This window comes from Odocoileus virginianus, chromosome 3, assembly GCF_023699985.2.
Source record: "Odocoileus virginianus isolate 20LAN1187 ecotype Illinois chromosome 3, Ovbor_1.2, whole genome shotgun sequence".
NCBI classification, from domain to species: domain Eukaryota; kingdom Metazoa; phylum Chordata; class Mammalia; order Artiodactyla; family Cervidae; genus Odocoileus; species Odocoileus virginianus.
Window position 1 is genome coordinate 88,425,958 of NC_069676.1, and position 25,641 is coordinate 88,451,598.

General features: G+C 38.7%; 1 protein-coding gene across 8 annotated transcripts in view; it reads right to left on the minus strand.

The window, feature by feature from the left end:
- MCTP1 (multiple C2 and transmembrane domain containing 1) overlaps positions 1-25,641 on the minus strand; it is a 545,955-nt gene that overhangs the window by 88,254 nt on the left and 432,060 nt on the right. For all 8 annotated transcript variants that reach the window (XM_070465825.1, XM_070465823.1, XM_020873018.2 and 5 more), the window contains one exon: positions 8,371-8,490. In XM_070465825.1, coding sequence (XP_070321926.1) covers positions 8,371-8,490 — 120 coding nt within the window. The remainder of the gene's footprint in view (positions 1-8,370; positions 8,491-25,641) is intronic.

Consider the following 25,641-nt stretch of genomic DNA (forward strand, 5'->3'; position numbering starts at 1 on the left):
ATGTGGAAAAAAGACTGGACTGAAATACGTAGTATTCATTCACTAAATCTTCTTTGAGCAACTACTGTGCTTCTATGACTTGCTCTGTGCTGGGATTAGATACCCAAATGGAAGATACTGTTAGAACAATCTGGAGCAGGTGAAGAAGACCCCCCAGTGAGGGTTATTTTTTTTTTAATTATTATTATAGAGTGAGGGGAAAACAGGAAATCAGAGGGGTGGGTTCACTTAACCTTTTAGAGTGTTTGGTGGTAGGGATGGGTTGATGGGGGCGGCAGTGGGCAAGAATGGGTAGGAAGGCAGAGATGGTTTTCAGGGGGAAATGATGAAGATAATTGGCGGGTACCCAGGCACATACATAAAAAATATTAAAACTTTAATGAGTGGCAAGTTACTATTAACTCCCCAAAATATTCAAAATACATATACTCTGACCCAGAAATTCTCCTTCAAGGACTTTTCCAAAGGACATTTCCAAGGGCCTGCTCAGAGATCTGTTTAGGATTGTTGTTTACAGCATTCTTTGAGATGGCAGAAACACTGGAAATGAACATTTCCAAAATTAGTGTCTAACTGAGAAAAAAATAAAGTATTCATATGGCAAAAACTATTTAGTTATTAAAAATCCTGTTATATTCCAGCAGTTTGAGGGAGTCTCAAAGTAGGTATGCTAACAGTGTCTTTAATGTGATCCAACTTTTGTAAAAAAAAAAAGTATATATGACAAGCAAGAAATAGAACTTATATTCATAAACCTATTTTTTAAGAAAAGAGTAGAAGCTATAGAGAGAGTATATCAACTATTTGGGAAACTACTGATACAGATATACTCGGTTGCGGATACTGCTGCTGCGGGCCACGGCCACCCCAGCCACACTGGGTTGTTCTCTGTCAAGACCATGGCTCCCACGCCCATCCTTCAGTGGCCCCCCTCCCCACATGGCAGAAGGGCCCGCCTTGAACCTGCTCCTCCACAGTGCTCTGGGGCCTTGACCCAAACACACCTAGGCTGCCATCCACTCATCAGCACCAACAGGATCCCCTCCCAGCTCATGATGGAGCTGGAGAAGCAGCCCTGGAGCCAATGCCCAGGGCAAGGTGCCTGGGGAGAGCCAGACCCTTGCAAGGGAGTGCTCCCATCTCTCTGCAGGCCTTCTGAGTTCAACTCCTTCAATGTCTGGCTCCTGAAGCAAGGACTTCAAAGGCTCCAGCCACCTGTCCAGGCACAGTGCCCCATGTCATGCCAGACTGGCCCACTGAACATCTGCTCTGGTGCCCACGGGACTCCCGGGCACAGCGGGAGCACCTCCACTAAGTCTGAGCGCACACGCCTCCCTGGGCCACGACGTCTGTCCCACCCACACACACTCACTGCTTGGGCAGAAGTGAGTGTCTTACCTTAGGCTCCAGATTCCCCATCTATACAAAGAGAGAAGCAGCCTTCCTTCCTTCTTCAACTTCTGTTGCGTTATCTGGACCAAGCCCTTGCCCTCCCCAGGCCTGGGGAATGGGTGTGTTGCAGGAGAGCTGAGAACACAGATCTGGGAGCCAGTGGGAACTGGGCTCCTGCCCTGCTGTGTTGTGTGAGCCTTTGCCCATGGCATAGACTCTCTGAGCCTCATTCTCCTGCTCTCCTAGGTGGCGAATGATTCCTTTTTAGATGAAAGAGATAAGAAAAGAGCATCCCCACTTGTGCCTGCTACCTCTACCTTTTTGCTCACAAAGCACTCCATTCTCAAAAACAAAACACACACACGATCCTGATGGGATATAGGGGAGTTAAGCTGAAGCTATGGTTTGGGTGCTACTCTGATGTTGCTAGGCAACTACAGATGAGATGGTTGGATGGCATCAATGATGCAATGGACATGAGTTTGAGTAAACTCTGGGAGTTGGTGATGGACAGGGAGGCCTGGTGTGCTGCAGTCCACGGGGTCGCAAGGAGTCGGACATGACTGAGCGACTGAACTGAACTGGTGGCTCAGTAGTAAAGAATCCGCCTGCAATGCAGGAGACACAGGTTTGATCGCTGGGTCAGGAAGATCCCCCTGCAGGAGGAAATGGCAATTCACTCCTGTATTGTTGCCTGGAAAATTCCATGGACAGAGGAGACTGGCAGACTGTAGCCCATGGTGTCGCAGAAGAGTCGGACACAATTTAGCAATTAAACCACAACAACAAATGGTTTGGGGTGGGGTGTACACGTGAGGAATCTTTTTTTGACAGCCTCAAAGATATTATGGAAAAATAAAAGTAGCAGAGGGAGAAAAATCAGCATTTTGTTTTAGAATTATCACCTTCCTACAAGTCTTGAGGTAAGAAAACAAGCTGTGATTTTGGGGAAAGTTGCCAGAAAAATACAAGTCATCCAGTGAAATTGGAATTTCAGATAAATAATGAATATTATTTTTGTATAAATATCTCCTGTTGTTTATCTGCAATCCCGATTTAACTGGGCATCTGTATTTTTATTGGCTCAATCTGGCAACCCTAAATTGGGAACAGTTTCAGAGGCCTTCAGAGGTTGGAGTTTTGAGGAAACTTTGCAAAGTAGAAGGGCGTGGTCATCTACTGAGAGGGGGGAGATCTAGAGTGGGGGGAGCATTTGAGAAGAGTGGGAAAAATGTGCAGATCCTGCTGGGGGTGTGTCCAGAGCCTGGTGAGGTGATGGTCATCAGGGTTCAGGGCACCAGTCCGGACACTAAGTGGTCATCTGGCACATCTAAGAGGTTGAACAGCTTGAGAGGGGTCATAAGCGATGACAGTTTTTACTGACACACAATCGGTGGTTGGTTTCTTTCTGCTTGTGATTGTGCTGGAAAACTAGAGGTCTGGTACTTTGCACGATCCTCCTCATGTTTTTGCAAGCTGGTGACCTTCTTAAAAATTTGAGAAAATTGTTGAGACAAGAAGGAAAAAGAAAAGAGTGATCATCTATTTTTAGATGTGTTTACAGGCCGTATGACTCAGTGCTGCTTCTGTTAAGAGCAAGTACACGGTCTTTTTGGTACTGAGATGCAAACTCAGGAGGCTCTGATCCACGCTACTTTCTGTAAATGATAAAGGCCTCATTTAAATACCAAGGTTCTGACCACACACCCCAGTGCTTTTTCTATGAAGTCCGCTCCTCTCAGCTCAGCTCTGGTCAGTCTGTTTAGATCCTGTTCAGAATATTTCACATATTCAATGGTCTGCTTCTTCAAATATTCCACCCTGGACTTCTTTGCAGCTGAGAGTACTGGCTGAGAAAATAATAACTGAGTTTGATTTATAGGAAGTCAGGTCAAACAGTCAGATGTCTCTTTGGTGGTTTGCATCTGGTGGATGATCCGCAGTTGTCCAATCAACAGCATTTATGGTAGCAAAGAAAATGCTCTCCTTACAAGCTTTATTTCTAGACATCAATGTTCTGGGCCTAACTGGAATAGACCCAACAACAACAAATATATTCAGTGCTCTTCTAAAGGGGAAAAGAAGAGTGGAAGGCTTTGTCATGTGGAGGAACTAACAAAACATTTCAGTATTTACTGAAGTATTTTAGTAGACAGGCTGGGGTTCAACTTGTATCACAGTGAGATCATCAGTTAGAGAATGATTTCATTGATCTAGCCTACTCTTCAGTCTTTTAAAGTCTCCATTGATTAAGCAACTGAGGTTGTTCTATGAGAGGCATATCTTGACAGGAAAAATGAATGCTCTGTTAAAATATAATTAAAACATACTGTTTGAAGAATGTTTGAATGTCACAGATATTCAGAGACTTTCTTCACTAATGTGAAGGATTATTATCTCTGATTTACTCTCCCCATGCTCACCTGGGTGGAGGAAGGTATTCCTCCAGGTCATGACGTTTTTGTTTTTTTTTAATGAATGGGGTCACCTGGAGACAAACATGTGACCAGTACCCATTACTGAGAGGTCACCAGGTATCTCACAGGAAGGAATTTGGGGGTGCCTAGGATTCTCTGTAAGGCTCCAGACACTTTGAAAGTGATGGCTTGGTTAAAGGCATGCGCGAACGTGCACCATAGAGATAACCTGAGTTTTCAGGACAGGGCAGAGCTGGGTTCGAGTCCCACTTATTCTATGGAGATTGTTATTCATCCTCTTTGAGTTTGAATTTCCTCATTCACAAAATGAAGATACAATCATTTAGAATCATCTACTTGATATTGCTATTATAAAGAATTCAAGGAGACCAGGCCTCTAAAAGGTGTAGCAGGACATTTGATAAATTTAAGAGGCTGAATAGGTACCTGTTCCTTTCCTGAATGAGAGGTGAGGAGGAGATGGGGGATGGAGTGGGGAAAATGAGGGTTTTCAAACTATCTGTCTGCTCAAAGGTAGAGTTCCTCCTACTGACTGTTCTGAAATGTAAAGGAGAAATGTGCTTGAAAGGTGCCCAGGAAGACCTGGAATAGACCAGATGATAGCCCCAAGAGCAAATTTAATGGACTGGAGGTAAGGAGTGCAAACTTCAGAAAGACTGACAGATCCTAATGCCCTCTCTGCCACTTTTGAACTAACCGTGTGCCTTTTGAGCTATTTAATCTCTACCCTGTATGTAAAGTAGTAATAATGACACTTGTCTCTGAGTGAGTATAACAGAGCTCTGTTTTGCTTGGCCAACCCATTTCTTTTATCTTGAGACTTGATTTTCTCTCTCTCAAGGAAGGGTTCTTGAAGCCATGCTTGAAAGAAACTGCTTAATACAACGCCCAGGGTGTGATGAAGCCTTGGTAATTTTTAAATCCAAAGTAAAGACTACTTCTTGGTATGTACTTCCACAAGATCTCAGTTTATAGTAACTGTAAAGCGGACAGTTGCTACCAGCCTAACGGGCAGTGCAGAGGTGATTTCCCCCCGGTTCTGGAGTGACGGCTCAAACCAAGAGAAGTATGACATTCCTATCTTTATATCCCCTTCATGCCCGAGCCATCTCTGAATGAAGTTTATGTTAAACGGTTTCCTCCGGAAAAGCCTAACAATTCTTATGCTAGAAAGTTTAATGTCATGGTCTGAGCATAGATAGATTTAGGTCTAGAATTGCTTATTTTTAACAAGTCTGACTGAGAGACAATGGAGGCAAAATACCATTGCTAACCATACCTCTTTCTCGAGTGCGACTCTAAGTCTATATCATTGGAATGGCTGCTTCTTTATCCTTTCCTCAATGAGTTCTGCTCATTAAATGCCACAAAACTTACTTGGCAAGGGTTAGATCTCATTTTTTTCATTAAAGTAAAACAGACACCACGGTGAGGAAAAAGTAGGGGATTTAAGTTCCTGTGATCCTAAGTCTCCAAAATGGAAGTGGTCTCCCTAATAAACAATAGACAAAGAAATCCCTTTCTATTTTAGTATTAATCTCAACTATCCACTAATATTTTGAAGATAGAATTTTTGCCCATCTATATACTTTTTTAGTCTTTTACAGTATTCATTTCCTTTTCTCTCTCTTATGTCACGGAAATATTACCTCCTCTTCACTCTTTGCCACACAAACTTGAGGTTCATTTTGATTTGTTTTTCTTCTATAATTTTCATCCTAGTTGGATTTTCTCAGCTGAAAACGTACAGATGATTTTTTTTGTATGTGACAGAATATTCCCCTCCACCCCTACATCCCCTTCTCCTAAAACAGAGTTTCCTGGTTTAGAATCAGTCAACAATATGATTTATGCACTTTAGAGATTCCTTCAAGTTTTCACACATGCTGAAAAATTCTGCATTGTTTTGGGGAAAGCAATAGGGATTTAGGACAAAGTACCGTTCTTTCAATGCTATCCACTATGCAGTAGATAAATAGTCTTTAGGCACAGCATGGCCACCCCTACAAATACTTTCCCTTAATTTACATACATATGAATGTGAATATAGACATATGTGTACATATATGTGTATGAATATATATACACATGTGTGTATGTAATCTATAACCAGCAAAGTATAATCCAGGTTTCTTTTCAAAAGGAGCAACCAGTTCAAATGCACAGCTGGGTATGGCAGAAAACACATAATTAGACAAATTGGATTGAAGAGTTACGTAAGGTCTCAACTGAGCCAGTGAATGAGAAGCTGAATGAAACGTTGTGATTGCTGCTCCGGTGCCTAGAAAGAACAGAATATGTGGATATGTGTGTTTTGGGCAAATAAAAGGCAATTACTGGGAGTTATGGAGTGCAGTTGGCATTCCATGCAAGTTAGACTAAAGAACGTTTCACAGTGGGCTGTGCTGGGGAAGAAAATGTTGTCCATGGCTAAAAGGGGGATTCTGTCAGAGACGCACCAACAAGGAAGGATGTGCAATTACCATATTGGAGTTATATTTTGGGGGGAAAAGAGCAGCAGAAAAATTTGCATGATACGTAACTTTTTAATAGGCTTATAAAAATGCTCAGAGAATTTGAAGTAGAAGGGGTTGCCTTATATATATCATTACTTTCCCTCTAAAAGTAGACCTTTCTAGCCAAGACTGGTATATTTTGAAGAAAACAGCAAGCAAAGTCTATAGTTTCAGAATTGTTGTTGTTGTTTTACTGAGAATAGTCAAACCAATGACTAAATATTGAAGATAAGCCCCCTCGTAGGATTAAGAAGCTGAAATGAAATTACCACTTTCTCTTATTTGCAAACATTATTATTTGCAAATTTGTCTCAAGGCAACTGAATGAAAAGTAGATTTTCTTCTCTCTCAACAATCTCCCAGAAATAAATGGGACAAAAAAGCAATTGCCTAAAAGAGTACTATGTTCTTAAAGAAAACATCCTGGATTAATTGACAAAAGTACCTATTAGTCCCCACGATACCATGTGGGACTTGTCTCTCAGTGTGCATGTTAAATATATATCCACAAAATCCTTGCCAATAATAATAATAATAACTTCTCATCTGTTGACGCTGTCTAACCATTAAAATCTCTCAGAGAAATCTCATGTTTGGTTTGATAAACTTTACAAAAAATGTTGAATGTTTCTAATTCACAAAACACATGTTAGAGATGGTGGTAAGTACAAAGATGAATAGTTCATCACTTCAAATTTATAACCTCATGAGAGAGACAGAAATATATACAAATAGTATAGGGAAATAAACATGGTGGTGGTTGTTGGCAACTCTGTCATCTACTTGGTAGTTGTGTATCTGGATTTTTCTTTTACTTTGATGTTAAAGAAAATTATTTCAAAAAATATATTTTTCTTTTGTAACCATTTAAAGTATATTGTGCTTGAGTTATTTAAAAGGAAAATTATTTTATGTCATAGGTATGTCTGTGCAAACACTATGATGCTAACTATACTATGTACTACCTTATAATAAAGTAGTATATAATATTACTAAACTTATGATCAAATAGGTCTGTTTCTTACATCATTATGGGCATAATAGTTGGCTTAAGTCCTGATTAGAAGTCAAATGGAGGCTTTTAATGGCAAATAAGAAAAGAATCAATGCAATCTGATGTGGACTAATAGCTATCAAATAGATTCTCATGTTTGAAAAACCCTTAAATTACTCTCAACAGCTGTATATAATTATAAAACTTCAAATGTTCTAGATGGATAAGACACTTGTGTTTATTTATTTATGAGGAGGTTTTGGAAGCAGTTAAGTTTGGTTGGAGTGTAGTGACTGAGATAATCTAAAGAAATGCAGGCTGGTGGGAGAATTACAAACATGATTATAATGTGGCTAGCTTCTGCTTCTCAATCTAAAACTCTTTGAGAGATAATAGGTCATCTCACACATTCTAAAAATTTTCAAAAATGTCAAAGAGTGCAGGTGATTTCAGTATAACTTTCCCTAGGTTAAACGAAAGGTCTTGATCCACAAGCCAGTATCCTAATATACCCTTGACACAGATAAGTATATTTGCTGTTGGTCAATGAATGAACATTGAATTAAGGTATTTTTGCAGTTTTCTAGGCCAACAACAATCAAGTCTTCCTTTCCTCCAATGGCAAACCACAGAGAAATGTCTAAAATAAAATACATTCATTTGGTCTGACCAAATAATTTTGTAATATTATATCTTAACTCAGAATTCATTCAGACATAAAAACAAGTAAAGAGAATAAAAATAAATAATCACTTGGAATAATCAATTTATACTTAAAAACCATAACTCATTCTTTAGCATATTCTCAACTTTAGTTCCTACCAAAATGAGTCATTTTAAAAATAGGCAAATACTTTACGTTGTGTTAGAACCAAAGAGTTGTTAGTTTAGAACTGGTAAAACTTTCTGTCAGACTTGAGTATTTATAGACAGAATTTCTGGTGTGCAAAAGCAAATGCAATGTTGATCTTGCCAGGGAGACTAAGAATGAGAACAAAAACACGTACAAATAAGAAAGTTAGAGACTTACTGTATCACGTTGCCTGTTATCTTTCCCTGATATTATCAAGAAGTAGTTCCAAGTCAGTAGTGACAACAAAACCAGTGGTATCATGTAGAGCTCAAAGTTCCAGACAACAAAGAGAAAGAGCTGGAGGAGAGAGAAGGGCACAGAAAAGGATGAGTCAACTTTGAATTTCATTAAATGGACTCTCTTACCCATACTGCATTTCAAAAAACAAACAAAAACACACAACTAAATTTGCAGAACGGAAAGATTTATCTTGAAAACAAAGCCTTGAGAACTTGCTAGGCACTTTTTCTAAAAGGACAACTGACCCTTGGAAAGTCATGATGATTTTCACTTTGTTGAATTTCTCTGAAGGAAAACTGATATTATCACATTGTCAATGGGGCAATTTTAATTTTTCTCCTCCAGCAAAATTATTGTTAGCCTGGCCGAAATCAAGTTTGAAAAAAAAAAGTCAGCAAAATGAGCTTCACTACATTGTCAGAAATAAATGGTATATCTGCCTTAATGATATAGGATAAATCACCATTTAATATCAGGGGCTTTTAAAAAAAATCTCACTTGGATAATACAACGTAACAAGTGTAATAGGCAGATGAAAATACCACATCTACACAAAGAGTCCTCAAGATTTCACATAGGGAATAAAAGCACTGCTCCCAACAAGTGTAAAAACATTCAGCCTTACCATAGAAATCAAACAGCTATTTTAAAAACAGAGTAATTTTGTCAAAGGGAAATTTTAAATGTCTACTTTAATTATCTTTTAAAACTACCTACTTATCTAAGTATGCAAATGGTTTTTAAAACTGTAAGATTAGAGGCTCATTTGGGCTGGCAGAAGAAACCATTCTAAGAGCATCTGTATAGTGAAATAACCAGCAATGGATATAAAGGGTGACCCATTTTCACTCCCCATCAGACTCTCATAACCCTGCACAGACCATCTACATTCTCTGGGTCTGTGGCCCCAGCTGCCAAATTAAGGTAGTTTAAGTCAGAAGGTAGTTGAGTGCTAGATTCCACCCCTAAAGGTAACTAGTCCTCTAACCTCTGGCGTGGTATGTCTCTTCCCTTTAGCTTCTTCTGTAAAGTGGGAATCCTAAGAGTGTCCCCCTGAGAGGTCGTGAGAATTAACAGTTGAAATGTGTTTAAGGTTTAACACAGTTTGGTACTCAGTAAGTGCTCAAAAAAATGACTGTGTAAACGATATCAATATTCTACAAAACTGATGAAATTAACATTTATCAACCGAGGCCCTTAGGAAATACATATTCTAATACTAAAAGCTAGAAAGTATCTGTCTGCTAAGATTTAGCTGAACCAGAGTATAGCTGAGAATTTGAACTGGCTGGTTGGGGTCATGCCGATATCTTGCATTTGACAGATCAGAAGAGCCAGGAGCAGTGCCCTAAGAACCTTCATATCAAATACAGCAGCACGGGCTATTTGCAGCTTTCCTATTTATTTATTTATTTTCATTTATTTTTATTAGTTGGAGGCTAATTACTTTACAGCCCAGGTTGGATGCATGAGACAAGTGCTCAGGGCTGGTGCACTGGGAAGACCCAGAGGGATGGGATGGGGAGGGAGGTGTTTGCAGCTTTCTTAAGAAACCTCGGAGAAGCCCACATCCTATTCAAACCGCAGAGAAAAGAAACCTGTACAGAGAGGCAGAGGGACCCTGGCCCATGGGCCAGAAGACAGGTTCTGGGCCTTAGAAAGTCACTCTGCCTCAGTGTTTTCACTTCTCAACAGAGCTCTGTAGACCTGATCACCACTGACATCCCTTCTCTAATATTTTAAATGGCATTACTGTACCATCAGGGTTTTTTTTTTTTTTTAATGTGACATTAAATTTTGAAGACTGTATCTTTTACTGGATTCTTTTATATTCATAACCCACATGGACACCAAAAAGCATAAATAATGGTTTAGTAACCCAAGAAATGAATTTTGGACAGAATTACTTCCTGAATAAGAAAAATCTCAAATATGTTAATGCATGAAACATGAGCCATATCTTCTCTTTCACCGGGGAAGTATAAAGATTTCCAGAAAAGGAAAATATTCCCATTTAATTTTTGAAATATATGTAATATATTTAAAGATGACACAAATTAAACTGATGGCTATGATTATTCTATTAAAGTGTATCTTAAAAATGCACTTTATTCAGGAAGTGATTTAAGGCAAATTTGACAGACATCAACACATATAAAAGAGAGAATTATTTTTGGCTAGGATTCGTATTAATTCTTTGCATATTTATTAGTAAAATTTAGATGATGACTAAAATATAAGCTCTTTAAAGATAGGGACTTTCCCTTTTAGCTCACATTCTATCCCCAGAGCCTAGAATGGTGCTTTCCATTTATTTGTATTTTCAGTTTCTTTCATCAGTGTCTTGTAGTTTTTAGTGATAGGTATTTCACCTTAATTAAATTTATTACTAAGTATTTTATTCTTTTTGATGCACCTGTAATGGGATTGTCTTCTTAATTTCTGTCTCTGATCGTACATTGTAGTGCATTGAACTGCAATACATTTTTATATGTTGACTTTGTGTCATGAAACTTTACTGAATTCATTTATTCTAACAATTTTTTTGGAGGACTCTTTAGGGTTTTCTATATATAAAACCATGTCATACACAAATAGTGACAGTCTTACTTATTTCTTCTAATATAGATGACTTTTCTTTTTCTTGCTTAATTACTCTTGGTAGGACTTGCAACACTTAGTAAAATAAAACCAGCAAAGTGGGCATCCTAGTCTTGTTCCTGATCTTAGAGGAAAAAGATTTCAGCTTTTCACTATTGAGTATGTTAGCTGTGGACTTATCTCATATGGCCTTTATTATGTTGAGGTATGTTGCATCTACATTCACTTTGTTGAGAGTTCTTTTTATCATATATGGATACTGAATTTTGTCAGATGCTTTTTTTGCATCTATTGAGATGATCATATGCATTTTAGCCTTTATTTTATTAATGTTTTATATCCTGTTGGTTGGTTTATGGATACTGAAGCAGCCTTGGACCCCTGGAATAAATCCCACTTAATCATAGTACCTGATCTTTTTAATGTATTGTTGGATTCAGTTTGCTAATATTTTGTTGAGAATTTTTGCATCTGTGTTCATCAGGGAAACTGGCTTGTAATTTTCTCTTATTTTGGGAAAGGAAAGTTCCTTCAATAAATGTTGTTGGGAAAACTGAACAGCCACATGCAAAAGAATAAAACCAGACTATCTTACACCATATGCAAAAATTAACTCAAAACAAATTAAAGATTTGAATGTTAAGGTCTATAACCGTAAAACTCCTGGAAGAAAACATAGGCAGTAAGCTCCTTGATACTGAACTTAAGTATGATTTTTTTTGGATATGACTTCTAAAACAAAGGCAACAAAAGCAAAAATAAACATGTAGGACTACATCAAACTAAGAAGCCCAGCAAAGGAAACAACAAATCATCAGCAAAATGAAAAGCCAATCTACTGACTGGGAGAAAATATTTGTAAATTATTAATATACATTTGAGAAGGGGTTAATATTCAAAAATTCATACAACTCAATAGCTAAAAACCAAGCAAACTGATTAAAAAATGGGCAGAGAATCTGAATGGACATTTTTCCAAAAGAGACATACAGAGTGTCAACAGGCACACGCAAAGATGCTAATCATCAGGGAAATGCACATCAAACCCATACTGAGATATCACCTCACATCTGTTAGAATGGTATTGTAAAAAAGGCAAGAAATACAAAGTGTTGGTAAGAATGCAAAAAGGGATTCCTTATGCTCTATTAGTGGGAATGCAAACTGGTAGATCCACTGTGGAAAACAGTATGGAAGTTCCTCAAAAAATTCAAACATATCTACCATATGATTTAGTAATTCACTTCTGGGTATTTATGTGAAGAAAATGAAAATACTAACTCAGGAAGATATATTGCACCCTCATGTTTATTGCAGCATTATTTACAACAGCCAAGATATGGAAATAACCTAAGTGTTCATCAATGGATGAATGGATAAAGATGTTATGTATACAATAGAATACTATTCGACCATCAAAAGAATGGAATCCTGCCATTTGCAACAACCAAGATGGACCCAGAGGGTGTTATGCTAAGTGAATCATGTTAGTGAAATGAGTCAGATAGAGAAAGACAAACACCCTATGATCTCACATTTATGTGGCATCTAAAGACAAATAGATGAAAAAAACAGGGACTTTGCTGGCAGTTCAGTGGTTAAGATTCCATGCTTTTACCACAGGAAGCACAGGTCCAATCTCTTGAAATACTAAGATTCTACATGCGCTGTGGTGCAGCCAAAAAAAATGGGAGGGGGTGGGGGCGGACAAAGAAACCAGATGAACAAAAAAATAACAAAAAACACAGATCAGTAGTTGCCAAAAGTGAGGGAGCTGGGTGAAATGGGTTAAGGAGGTCAGAAGGTACAAAATTCCAGTTATAAAATGACAAGCCATGGGAATATTGTGGACGGCCTGGTGACTATAGTCAATAATACTGTAGTGCATATTTGAAAGTCACTAAAAGAATAAATGTTAAAAGTCCTCATTATAAAAAACATACAAACTTATAACTATGTATGGTGAAGGATGGTAACTAGATTTACTGTGGTGATCATTTCACAATATATACAAATATTGAATCGTTATGTTGAACCCTTGACAATAATATAACATTATAGGTCAATCAAACATCAATTAAAAAAAAGAGCATGAACACAGATTAACAATAAAACATTTATTGAACATCTATGTGCTATATAATACTAGGTGTTCAAAATTAGGATAAGACACAGTCTCTGGATTCATATTGCTAAGAATCAGTAAGAAAAAAGCAATTATTCACTATAGTACTAGTGATGATACTAATTCTTGTTAATGGTGATGATCCTCTAAGAAAGAGAACCCTCCAAACAAGAAGGGGCCTTTTAGCTTATTCTCTCCGCACTGAAGCTGTTTTATTTTTTCCTCCCTGGAGCCCACCTGCACTAAGATGAGATCCTTTCCTTTTTCCTACAAAAACCCAAACACTCCTGGATATGTCTTCAATGGCTCACGCTGCTGCTGCTAAGTCACTTCAGTCATGTGAAGTCACTTCACTCTGCGACCCCATAGACGGCAGCCCACCAGGCTCCCCCGGCCCTGGGATTCTCCAGGCAAGAACACTGGAGTGGGTTGCCATTTCCTTCTCCAAAGCATGAAAGTGAAACGTGAAAGGAAGTCGCTCAGTCGTGTCCGACTCTTTGCGACCCCATGGACTGCAGCCTACCAGGCTCCTCCGTCCATGGGATTTTCCAGGCAAGAGCACTGGAGTGGGCTGCCATTGCCTTCTCTCAGTGTCTCATGAGGGCAGCAGAAAAAGACAACAGCGCAGAGAAACTTGGAGGCTAAGACAATGCAGGATCTGTCCTTGGTCCTGACCACACTTTTTCACAGGTTTGGGTAAAAAAAGAGGGAGAGAGACATAATGGACTAAAATGAGACCAAAAACTTTAAAAAAGAATCACTGACACATCCTCAGAACATAAATATAAACCATAAAATGCCTAGGATTTCCCAACCCATATATCCAGAAACCCTTTATGCCTGCATGGGACATGGAAAGAGGATCTGGTGATTCTAGAATTTCTCCAGGTTAAACTAGGGCTTCCTTGATAGCTCAGTTGGTAAAGAATCCACCTGCAGTGCAGGAGACCCTGGTTCAGTCCCTGGTTGGGAAGATCCCCTGAGAGGGGAACGGCTACCCACTCCAGTATTCTGGCCTGGATAATTCCATGGACTGTATAGTCCATGGGGTCACAAAGAGTTGGACACGACTGAGAAACTTTCACTTTCCAGGTTAAACTAGGCAGTAAGGACTTCTACACACGTATACAGTGTTTAATTTCCCTTGACTTCATCACTATATATGACATCTTTTCCTTATTTTTCTGCTCTTCATCACAGTCTCCTTGACTTTTCCCCTCTCTCCTCCTAACACTTTTAATAAGGAAACTTGGACTATCTATATTTAACTTTCATAAAATCCATGACTCCATTCCAAATAAAACAGCTAAGTCCTACATTTGTTTGCCTTGCTCATTAAAAACTAAGACTATTCCAAGAACTTGGTGGTTTTCTTTCTCAAATCACTAGATGGTTTTGATTTACAATTAAAATTCTATATTACAAAATCTCCATGGGATGTTAGTCAAATGGTACTAAGTACATACAACCTTTTTCATTAGAAAAAGGATATTGTGAGTTTTACACATTGTCTTGGGTAGTAGAAGCTCTTTGTTAATTTTCCTTGAACTGTCAGCCATAACCATGGGAATCCCTCAAAACACTGCTGCAGTATGGTACATGAGAAAGAGCACAGGTGTGCAAACTAGGCCCATGTTTGTATCCAATTTCACTAGTCCTTAACTATGTGACTTTAGGCTAGTCACTAGAATAATCCTAGTTTTAGCTTCTGAAAAATGGAAACTGCACTATTTACAGATTTGAGATGGAATTAGCCTAGTGCTTAGACCTATAAGATGCTCAATAAGCATTAGTTATTATTACAAGCAATATTATTATATTGGCTCATACTACATGTAACATTTTGGCACTCTTGTAGCTTATCACTGTTCCTATACACTTTAGCATCCATATAATGGATTCAAGCAAAAGAGCTATGTTTAGAAAGCTATGCCAACTATAATGGAAGAGATGATGAAGTGAGTGCCATTTTCAGTATTTTTATATTTAACTTAGAGTGATTAGATGCAGTGATGACCCCAATTTGTTGAAGTCTCCCTGTATTCAGGCCTTTTGAAATCCCCTCCCACGATGACACTGAGATTAGACATAGGGCTTGTTGTGGCCAAGGGAAGCGTTGTAAAAATGCTGAACAGAGGCTTAAAAAGTACTTGCTCGCTAGGTTTTCCCCTCTGCTGTCTTCAAACCCTGAGCCACCATGTCAAGAAGCACAGGCTAGTCTGCTGAATGAGAGACACGTGATGCAGTTGTCTCCATTGCCCCAGGATCCAGAAGTATCTAGAAGCAGAACTGCCTAACTGATCGGAAGCTGACCAGAGATACATAAGTGAGCCCAGAGGAGAACGAAATAAATATTCAGCTGAGCCTGATCTGGCTTGTTCACCTACAGAACCATCGCGAAATGAATGGCAGTTCCTTTATGCTACCAATGGCATGGTTATACAGCAAATGTTAACTGATGTATATTCTCTCCATGGAGACAGTGTGATATAATAAAACATGGTCTGAACCAGGAGCCTGAAGAAGTGGTTTTAGATCCAGTTCTGCTATTTGATCATCATAAGACCTTGGGCAGGTCGGTTTTTCTCTTTTATTTTAGTCTATCATCTATAAAATGAAGATGGTAATACCTATTTCACAAGTTGCCTGTGGGCAACAAGTGATGTAATACATGTACAAATACTTATTACAAAGTAGTGTATTAATGTATGTACTATCAATTTATGCTTTTCATATTTAAAATTATTTCTGAAAAATTACAGTGACTTTGTAAAATAATACTCCAAGATAAGTCAACGTGATAATCGTTCTCTGAGCAGTTATAGAAGATGGGTGGTGTTTCTAAGGCAGATTTCTGTGTGGTCTGGAAAGAAAGAGTTTGCTGGAAGGAAGTCATAAGTATTAAACTTAAGAGTGGTTGCAGTGAAATTTTTTTTACTAGTAATCAGAGCAAGAAAAATCTAGATCTTTATGGAGACTCACTAGTGCTGGCAAATGATATTAGCACACATCATAGAAGTCTTGAATTGAAAAAATTAAGTTTTTAAATGTTAATAATTTTTTAACAACCTCATGTCCTTAGATATAAAAGTATCTTGTTCTGAACAATCAATTTTATGAATGTCAATTCCTGTCCACAAATTTTTTGCTTTTACATCCAGATACCTTTTATCTAAATCAGTGTTATCTTGCCTATGATCTTTATCACTAACATCACAAAACACAACCCTACAATATCTATTTGGGCCAGGCTTTAAGAGCAACCTACATTTTAATCGGTAAGGTAAGTATTCTGAATGGCTCGTTTGAAAATCTGGAAGGTAAATGACATAATTTGCCCTAACAAGGATCACATCACACTGCATAAAGTGAACTTTAGAGGGAAAGTCCCACATGGCAGGCCTGGAAGGCTGAGACTATTTTCATTTTACAAAGGAGAAAACTGAGGACAAGGAGGTTGAGACTTGTCGAAGGACATCCTCTACCGAGTGGCAGAGCCAGCGGGCTCCCAATCCCGTGTGATTTTCCCACAAGGCTCTGCTGCCTCTAAGGTAAAGCATCTCACAGTGAATGCCGATGATCTGAAGGTATCAACTGTTTAGGGACTGATTATTCCAATTTGTAGACTTCATTTCTTCTCCTTCCTCTTGCTCTGGGATAACCACTTTTGCAATCGTGCAAAGAAATGGAATATCACTTTCAGGTGCTCTGGTATCAGTTTGGCATGGCAAAGAAGTCAAATACTAACGGTCAGAATGAGTTTTGGGGAGCCTATTTCATTATTCCTTTTCATGACTATCTGAATAATCAAAGTCAGCTTTTCAGAAGGTTCCTATTAAGTGGGGTTTTCTTCTGTCCAAAATGTTTAGAAGAGGTTAGCAAGGTGGCTGTAAAGGCAAAGACTGGAAAATGAATGAGCCAATTACATTTTACAGACCAAAAAAAAAAAGCCTTACTTTTTCACATGAAGGTTAAACAAACAAAAAGACCCTTTCTATTCAGAAGCTAATGAAGGTGGGCCAGGGCTTTTCACTTACATTTAAATAAGGCAAATTATATGAAGTAGAGTCTGAATCAAAATATTCAGGTTTTATAGCAACACCATTTCTTAGGAGGCACAAGGTGTCTGATTCTCTTTCTTTGAGCCTGGGGTTTTAAGAGTCCCGGGCAGGACTGGGCCATCCACCTCGTCCCATCCACTGATGCTCGCATTGAAGTGTGGTGGAAGACGCCTGCATTCAAGGATCATTCACTGCAGCAGTATCTCTGGGGGAGCGCGCTTCAAAAAAAAATCATTTAAGTTGGAATATTGAATATCCTATTCTTCTGCAAACTACAGTATATTTTAAAAAAGAAATCTCATCCAAAATGATTAACACTTCCTACTGTTCAGGAAAAAAAGCCTGCCCTTTCAGACTAACAGCTGTGAGTCATTAGTTCTCCAGTGATGAGATGTGTTTGATGAGTATTTTTCTTTCTAATTAAGAGATGAGATTCTCTATTTGACTGTCTCTTCAGAAAGAAGTGAAGAGAAAATGCTCTGCCTACATGGAAAGGCCATCTCCTACAAAACAATTAATTATTTCACGGCCCTTTTAGAAAATCCTTTTCCTCCCTAATTTCAATTCATTTTTTTTTTTTCTCTTAAACGTAACACATTTGCGACCCTCACAGTGTTAACCCATTTCCACCCAACCTGCACCCTCTCATGTTTTCCTGTTTCATCATTCAAAAATGTCTATTTCAGATGAAACAGAATGAGGAAATGTATCAAAAGTACACACATGCTTATGCTCATAGCATTTGGTGTGAGAATAGTTGCTGATGTGAGAGAGGCCTCAGATTAGAAAGATAATAAATGTAGATGGTTTGCCTTTTGAAGAATTAGGCAAAGCTTAAAAAAAAAACACAACACCAAAAATTGTAAGGGGCCTAGCGACATATAAAAACTGATTTTGATGATTAATCCTTACAAGGAAACTATTTTACTTCTACCATTAAGACTGTCTCTTAAAGAGGAAAACTAGTGGATGTAAAATGGAACCAAAAACGTTTGTCTTTCCTTTTTTGAAAAAGCCATCAGCAAAGGTTATAGAATTCCCGAATTAAAAACCTGATCTGTTTTTAAAAATTAAAAACTGTTCCTAAGAACAGCAGGGAGCAAATGAAAGCACTATTTGCCAATCAGGCCCATCAATTGCCTCCTTTATATCCTTTTTTGGCACAAAGAAATAAAGAAAGGGGAGAAGGGAAGAGGGTCAACTTTCCACTTCTCCCACCAGGGCACATCTGGAAACATGAGGGGTGTTTTTATTTATCACAATGACTTGGGTGATAATAAAGGTAATACCAACATTCGTTGGGTGGGGCATGGGTGTGAAACACTGTGAAATATGTGGGACAGTTCCCCCCAATAAAAATTCCTGTCCCCAATGCTAACAATACTCCTCTTTGAGAAACATCGCCAGTTCTCACATAGACACCAGGCTATCCCACAACTACTTAGAAAAGAAGAAACAGGTATGTACATATGCATACAAGTAGGTGCATGGAAGAAGGCTAGGGATGTTTCCTAGATGATGGCACGAGGGTAGCGGAGAAAACGAAATGTGCTCGTTCAGACGGATTTGCACTAGACTGTTTCTATCATTAATATTTACTACTTCTTTAAAAAATCTGTCTAAAGAAGAACTGGGTGGCGGTGGGGCGGTGGGGGGGGACCACTCTGCCCACTTACTCTCCCCTGGATTAAATTAGGCTCTACAGAGCATCATAGCATCAGGGACTTCAGAACTTCATCTTCTGGGAAGAGGGTGGTCTTGCCTGGATTTTAACAGCCAGATGGTATCACCACTTGTTCTCAGGTCTTTATTTCTGGTTGATTCCACTAAAATTTTTGGTATTACCTCCATCAACAGAGGAGAGAAGATAGGCAATTGTGAACCTGATTAATTCCCAGCCTCACGATAGCCTTTTGAAGGTAGTTTTGAAGTAGGCCATGTTCCTCTCTTGAAGAGAAGCTCTGCTTTATTTGGACAATTTTTGAAAATAAGTTGGTGACAACCTTAAATCCAGTGAATTGCTCCAACTTGTTTAGCTGTTTCCTAGGGTTCTTGCCACACTGACCCAGGGAAACTGATTGGCTCATATATATGCTTATATCCAGCGGTTTTTCTCCCTCCTCCAATCAGAATGAGAACCAAGATGATTGCCTCTAGTGCTTTCTTTTTGAATAGTTACAACCAGATACCAAACTGACAAGACCTGTTGTGTATGTGCTGGGGTGGGGAGTGGTTATGTGTTTAAAGGAAAAAAGTCAAAGTGTACTCTCTACCAAATGATCACTTATATTGATTAGGCAAAATATGTCAAGAGAACCATCTGTCTCTGTTGTTCTGGTGACAGAATGAGATATATGGCCAGGAGTAGAAAAAAATTATATATTGGTTGATTTATTGGCAAAGCTTTGAATTGCATCTACATACTATGTACCTGCATGCATGCTCAGTCGTGTCCGACTTTGTGACCCCATGGACAGTAGCCCGCCAGGCTCCCCTGTCCATGGGATTTTCCAGGCAAGAATACTAGAGTGGGTTGCCATTTCCTCCTCCAGGGGATCTTCCCTACCCAAGGATAGAACCCACATCTCTTGCATCTCCTGCATTGGCGGCTGAATTCTTTACCGCTGAGCCATTGGTGAAGCCAGCAACTTATTTTGTTTGTTTACTGATGGTGTTAAAAAATCATTGTTTGTTCAGATTTACTTAGATCATTTAGAAATACATATCAGAAAGTTCCAGTTCTTCACTTTGTGAAACTGTACACAGGGTTTTCGAAGTTGCTGCCTGAAACTTTAAAGTCTACCATCTTAGTACATCCGGGCCTTTTTGAAAATTACAGCTTGGCTTCATCTATTAAAGAAACAAGTGTGACAACAAGCTAGGACTCATCTGAAGCTGTCTTACTTATGACTCACAGAAATATCTACTGGAGAATCTCAGCAACAAAATGGACCAAAACAAGTCTCAAAGATGGTGCTATCAACTAATCACAGTGGAATGCACCCTACTTTCCTTGATGGAGATATTATATCAATAGAATCTGCCAGCAGGAAGCCTTGGGAAGTATTTATTTATTTAGATTTTTTTCTTTTTCAGTTTACAAGTTGTACCACTACTTCATGTCATTTTTTAAATCAAAGTCAGAGATGAAAGGCTCTGGCTTTGCTTTGAGAACCCTGACAACTCCAAAATGTAAAGCCCAGAGTGTGTCCAACTAGCGCATCACTTCAACCACACATAAATAACTGATAAGCAATCCCAGCAATGTTGTGAGTTTCATGTTGGTAAAAGTTTGGATGTAGGATGCAAGTGACAAATGCTTACACATGCCTGGAAAATGTTGATTCTCCGCGATCCTTTTCACTGGAAATCAGTACTTTACCTAGTAGTTATAAACTTACCACAGAACCAAGCACAGTTATGTTTTTTATTTTAATAGCTTCATCATTCATAGAGGTTCTGCTTATTCAAAAACAGTTTGCATGCAAAGTTGTCCTTGCAGATTACTTATCAACACATATTTATCATTATGAATGACCAAATATGAACAATAAAGAGGAACTGGTTAATTGGTATTATTTGGTCCATTAGGAGGTTGCTGGTCTCAAGCAACAATTGCTCTTAAAAAATATTTAAGGTATGTCAAAAAACATAGAATAAATAAGGTTATTAAGCTGCCTGAAGCTTGTCTTTTCCTAGAATCCCATTTCTCCATGATCCAACAGGTTTCGAAGGGACTCATGGAATTTTCCAGGCAAGAATACTGGAATGGGTTGCCATTTCCTTCTCCAGGGGATCTTCCTGACCCAGGAATTGAACCCAGGTCTCCAGCACTGCAGGTGGATTCTTTACCATCTGAGTCACCAGGAAAGCCCTATTAAGACTATCTTACTAGTGTAGGTAAAGAACATTTCATGCTTGAATTATTTTCTAATTAAAAAAAGGGGGTGATTTAAATGTTGTTTCTCAATTTGTTTCTGTTTTTTACTTGTCTCTAGTACCAATGAAAAAGGCCTATTTTTCTATGATATGTAAGTCATTATAGAATGCTCTAATAGCCCTTCCTTTTAACTTCTTCCACTATTATTTAATAAAACGATTGGATTAAATGTGATAGGGATATTGTCATACAAATGTGCCATTTTAATGTATTTTCTAGGGCTTTGGAAGTGCTGTAAATGTTAAGGCATATTAAAGATAGTTATGCTTTCAATTTTTAAAGAAGTTACTCTATTATCATTACTATTTTTGAAGCAGGTTCTTGATCAACTTCCCTCTTTGTGTGTATAAATGCTGTATGCAGAGAGACAAATCTGATACAATGTTTGCTGATGTACTAAATGTAAATTTTTCCCTAAGCTTGAAATCTGGCTTTCAAGCTCTCTCCATCATGAACAGGTACAATATTTAGGGCAACAGCTGGCACTTCAGTTGCTCATGGGGGGAAAACTCCCTCTGTTCCATAAGACGTGCCAGAAAATAAGTATACCCAGCAGCTATCTAACAAGCCAAACACATGTTAGTGAAGTCTGCAATACCAGTTACTTTAAAAATTAGTCCTGTGGTCTTCATACTCCACCTATCTCACTGAAGAGAAATAGAAACACCGTGAAAAAAGCAGATGATCAATCATGGGAAACTGCTTTTTCATCTAGTAGCTGATATGCAGAGGGTTGTTCTCTGCCAAGTTTGGGGATTTTTGGTACCATTCTGATTTTTTTTCCACTCAAATCATCTCCCTCACACTTATCCAACTTGCCATGATTATCTGTCCTGGGCTACTGATTTCTGATCTTTCTTTTTAATCCCTCATGACATAACCTCACTGTAACTGCAGCTTATTTTTTATCCAGATTTAATATCTTCATTTCAATCTTAAAATCACAGAGCCAAAGTCAGAAAGCATGGTTTTAAATGTTCACCCTCATAAATAGATTTAAGACCTAATAATATCATATATTTCAGCAATCTTACCAGTTTCTGAAACTTCATCTCTCATTCTGTCTTGTAATTTTCTAATTTTCTCCTTCACTGGTCTCTCCCCCCACTCCGATCCCTCTGTTCTGGAAAAACTTCAAGAGTTATGTTTAGCAGCTCTAGCTATGTCTGAACATTTCTGTTTGCAATTCAAATAATCATCTCAGGCTGATTTTAACAGCCTCCTTTACGCCACTCCATCTTTTACCCTTGCTGTGTAATGTTTACTAATGAATGTCTTTCTCTCATTTCTTAACAGATCTAAGTGGTCTAGTTACCACACGGGAAGCCTAGAGGTTTGAACAGTAAGTATACACTTCTCTTGGCTATTTTCCACACCCCTAAACATTTTCTTCAATTGCAATAGGGCTTGTGTTTCAATGGTAACAGAAGTTATCAGAGAACACTAGTTTAGACAGCAAGCAAGCCGCACTCCAACTGTTCAAACAGCCTGACTTTTACAGTAAAAGGAAAGGCCCTGGGCCAAGACCACTGAGATGAGCAGGTATTTTTAGTTCACTTGTAGGCCAGCTCTAATGTAATTCTGAAATGTTTTCTTCAAACCAAACCCAACTTTTTCAGGGCTGTCCAAATCTGTTTTCTTTTATAGCAAGTACAAATTTTTGGAGCAAGGAAAGCATGAGTATCATTTGCAATGCTGCTGCATGTCTATGGTGTTGATGCTCGATGGCTCAAATTAGTCCGCAAAACAGATGAGCGCATTGTAATTAGCTCTTGTCAAACTGTTAGAAATACAAAAACCACTTCCACTGTAATAAAAATTATGAAAAAGAAAAATCTCTCTTATCATTTTCAGCCAAAATAGTTCCTGAAATGTCTGGTAGTTTAGGATTCCAGCGTTCTAAAAGAAGGCCATTTCATTTTCAGAAAAGCTTTCATTTCATTGACATGGGGAGACTCAGATGTATCATCTTTCAGGCATATCTGTTGTTATATTTGATGGGGTTTTCAACCTCATTTCTAAAAATGACCTGTCATGAGTGGACACATTTCGTTGGGCCACAAAGCACTAACACACCATTCTCAACAAGCAGAAACTTTTGTGAGTATTTTTTTGATCAAGAGTTTTTGAACTTTTTCTATCAGTGTGCTATCGTCAGTTTTATCAAATAACTAAATACTGCTTTTTGTTTAAACAAAGGAGGACATTCAGAGAGCATACCTATAGGTTCAGATGGGACAGCTTTGTTGTTAAACTCCCATGTGATGATCATTAGTTTCTTTACTTTTTATATGTTTCTTGCTGACAAATTACTGGAATTTCATTGATAGAACAGTGACATAAAAAACTATTTTACTTAACTTTTAAGTTATTCACAAGCTTCAGGAGGGTACTGGAACTTATCAGCCTCTCAAAGAAAAATATGAGCTATTAACAGGTGGATGTTTCAGAAAGTAAACTTAAAAACTAAAGCAAAAGGTAGTGTAGTTTGAGATTAGATCAAACAAACAAACAAACAAAAATACCTGTCCCCTTCTACTTGCCTTCAGAACTTTCCCAAAGATATCTTCAGGTATACTTGTGGGAGTGAGCAGGGTGGTAATTAATTAATTTCATCTATCTTTAAAAGTAATAAAATTACTACATCCAAAAGTTAGCAAAAAACTGATCCTAATGCTAAAACCATAAAACAGCTAGAAGAGGGGCTTCCCTGCTGGCTCAGTGGCAAAGAATCCGCCTGTCAGTGCAGGAGACACAGGTTCGATCCCTGGTCCAGGAAGATCCCACACTCTGCAGAGCGACTGAACCTGTGCACCATGATACTGAGCCCGGGCTCCAGAGCCTGGGAAGTGCAGGTACTGAGCCCTCGGGCCACAGCTGCTGGAGGCCACGTGCTTAGAGGCCCAGCTTCCTAGCAAGAGAGGCCACCTTCATGGGAAGCCTGGGCAACGCAACCGGACAACAGCCCCTGCCTGCACGGCGACAACGACCCAGCACTGCCAGACATACATACTATACATAATCTCTTTAAAAAAGGACAGAGGAACTTAAAAAAAAAAATCAAGAAGAAAACATAGGAGAAGAGAGTTGGGCTGGGTGAGGAATTCATATGTATAACACTAAAAAACAAAACCTAAACATATATTTAAAAATTAGACTTCATGAAAGTTGAAAACTTTGGTGCTTCAAAAGACACTATTAAGAGACTGAAAAGACTAACCACATATTTGGAGGAAAAACTGCAAATAATTTATCTGATAAAAGACTTGTATCCAGAGTATATAAAGAACATTTAAGGCTAAATTAAAAAAAAAACCCGATTAAAAAATGGACAAAAGATTTGAATAGACATTTCACCAGGGCAAACACATGCATGTGTAATAAGCCTATGAAGCTCAACACTGTTAGTCATTAGGGAAATGTAAATTAAACCACCATGAGATACTGCTTCACACCCACTAGAATGGCTGTAATCAAGGCAGAAAGTAGTAAATTGTGAAGATATAGAGAAACTAGAATGCTCACACATTGCTGGTGAGGAGGTAAAATGGCACAGTCATTTTGGAAAATAGTTTGGTAGTTTCTTAAAAGTGTAAATGTACATAAACTTAACATCAGTTCAGTTCAGTTCAGTCTCTCAGTCGTGTCTGACTCTTTGCAACCCCATGAATCGCAGCACGCGAGGCCTCCCTGTCCATCACCAACTAACTCCTGGAGATTACTCAAACTCATGTCCATCAAGTCAGGGATGCCATCCAGCCATCTTATCCTCTGTCATCCCCTTCTCCTCCTGCCCCCAATCCCTCCCAGCATTAGGGTCTTTTCCAATGATTCAACTCTTCACATGAGGTGGCCAAAGTATTGGAGTTTCAGCTTCAGCATCAGTCCTTCTAATGAACACCCAGGACTGATCTCCTTTAGAATGGACTGGTTGGATCTCCTTGTAGTCCAAGGGACTCTCAAGAGTCTTCTCCAACACCACAGTTCAAAAGCATCGATTTTGTGGCACTCAGCTTTCTTCACACAAACCAACAATTCCACTCCTAATTATTTACCTAACAGAAATGAAAGCATGCGCCCACGTGAAGTCTTATCTGTGAATGCTCATCTACAACAGCATTATTCATGTTACCCCCAACTACAAACAACCCAACTGTTTGTCAGTGGGTGAACGGATAATCAAAATATACTATATCCATACAATGGTATACTACACCAATAAAAAGGAGGCACCCCTGACACATTCCGTCATGGACTCAGAATTACCAGGCTACGTGAAAGAGGTCAGAGGTAAAAGACTACACTTACATGATTTCACTCATGTGTAACGTCCAGAAAGGCAAATCACTAGAGACAGAAAACAGGCCAGTGGTTGCTGAGGGCTGATGGTGCGGATGACTGTAGTTGACGTGTGTATGTGTGTTAGTGGCTCAGTCGTGTCTGCCTCTGCGAGCCCACGAATTGCAGCCCACCAGGATTCT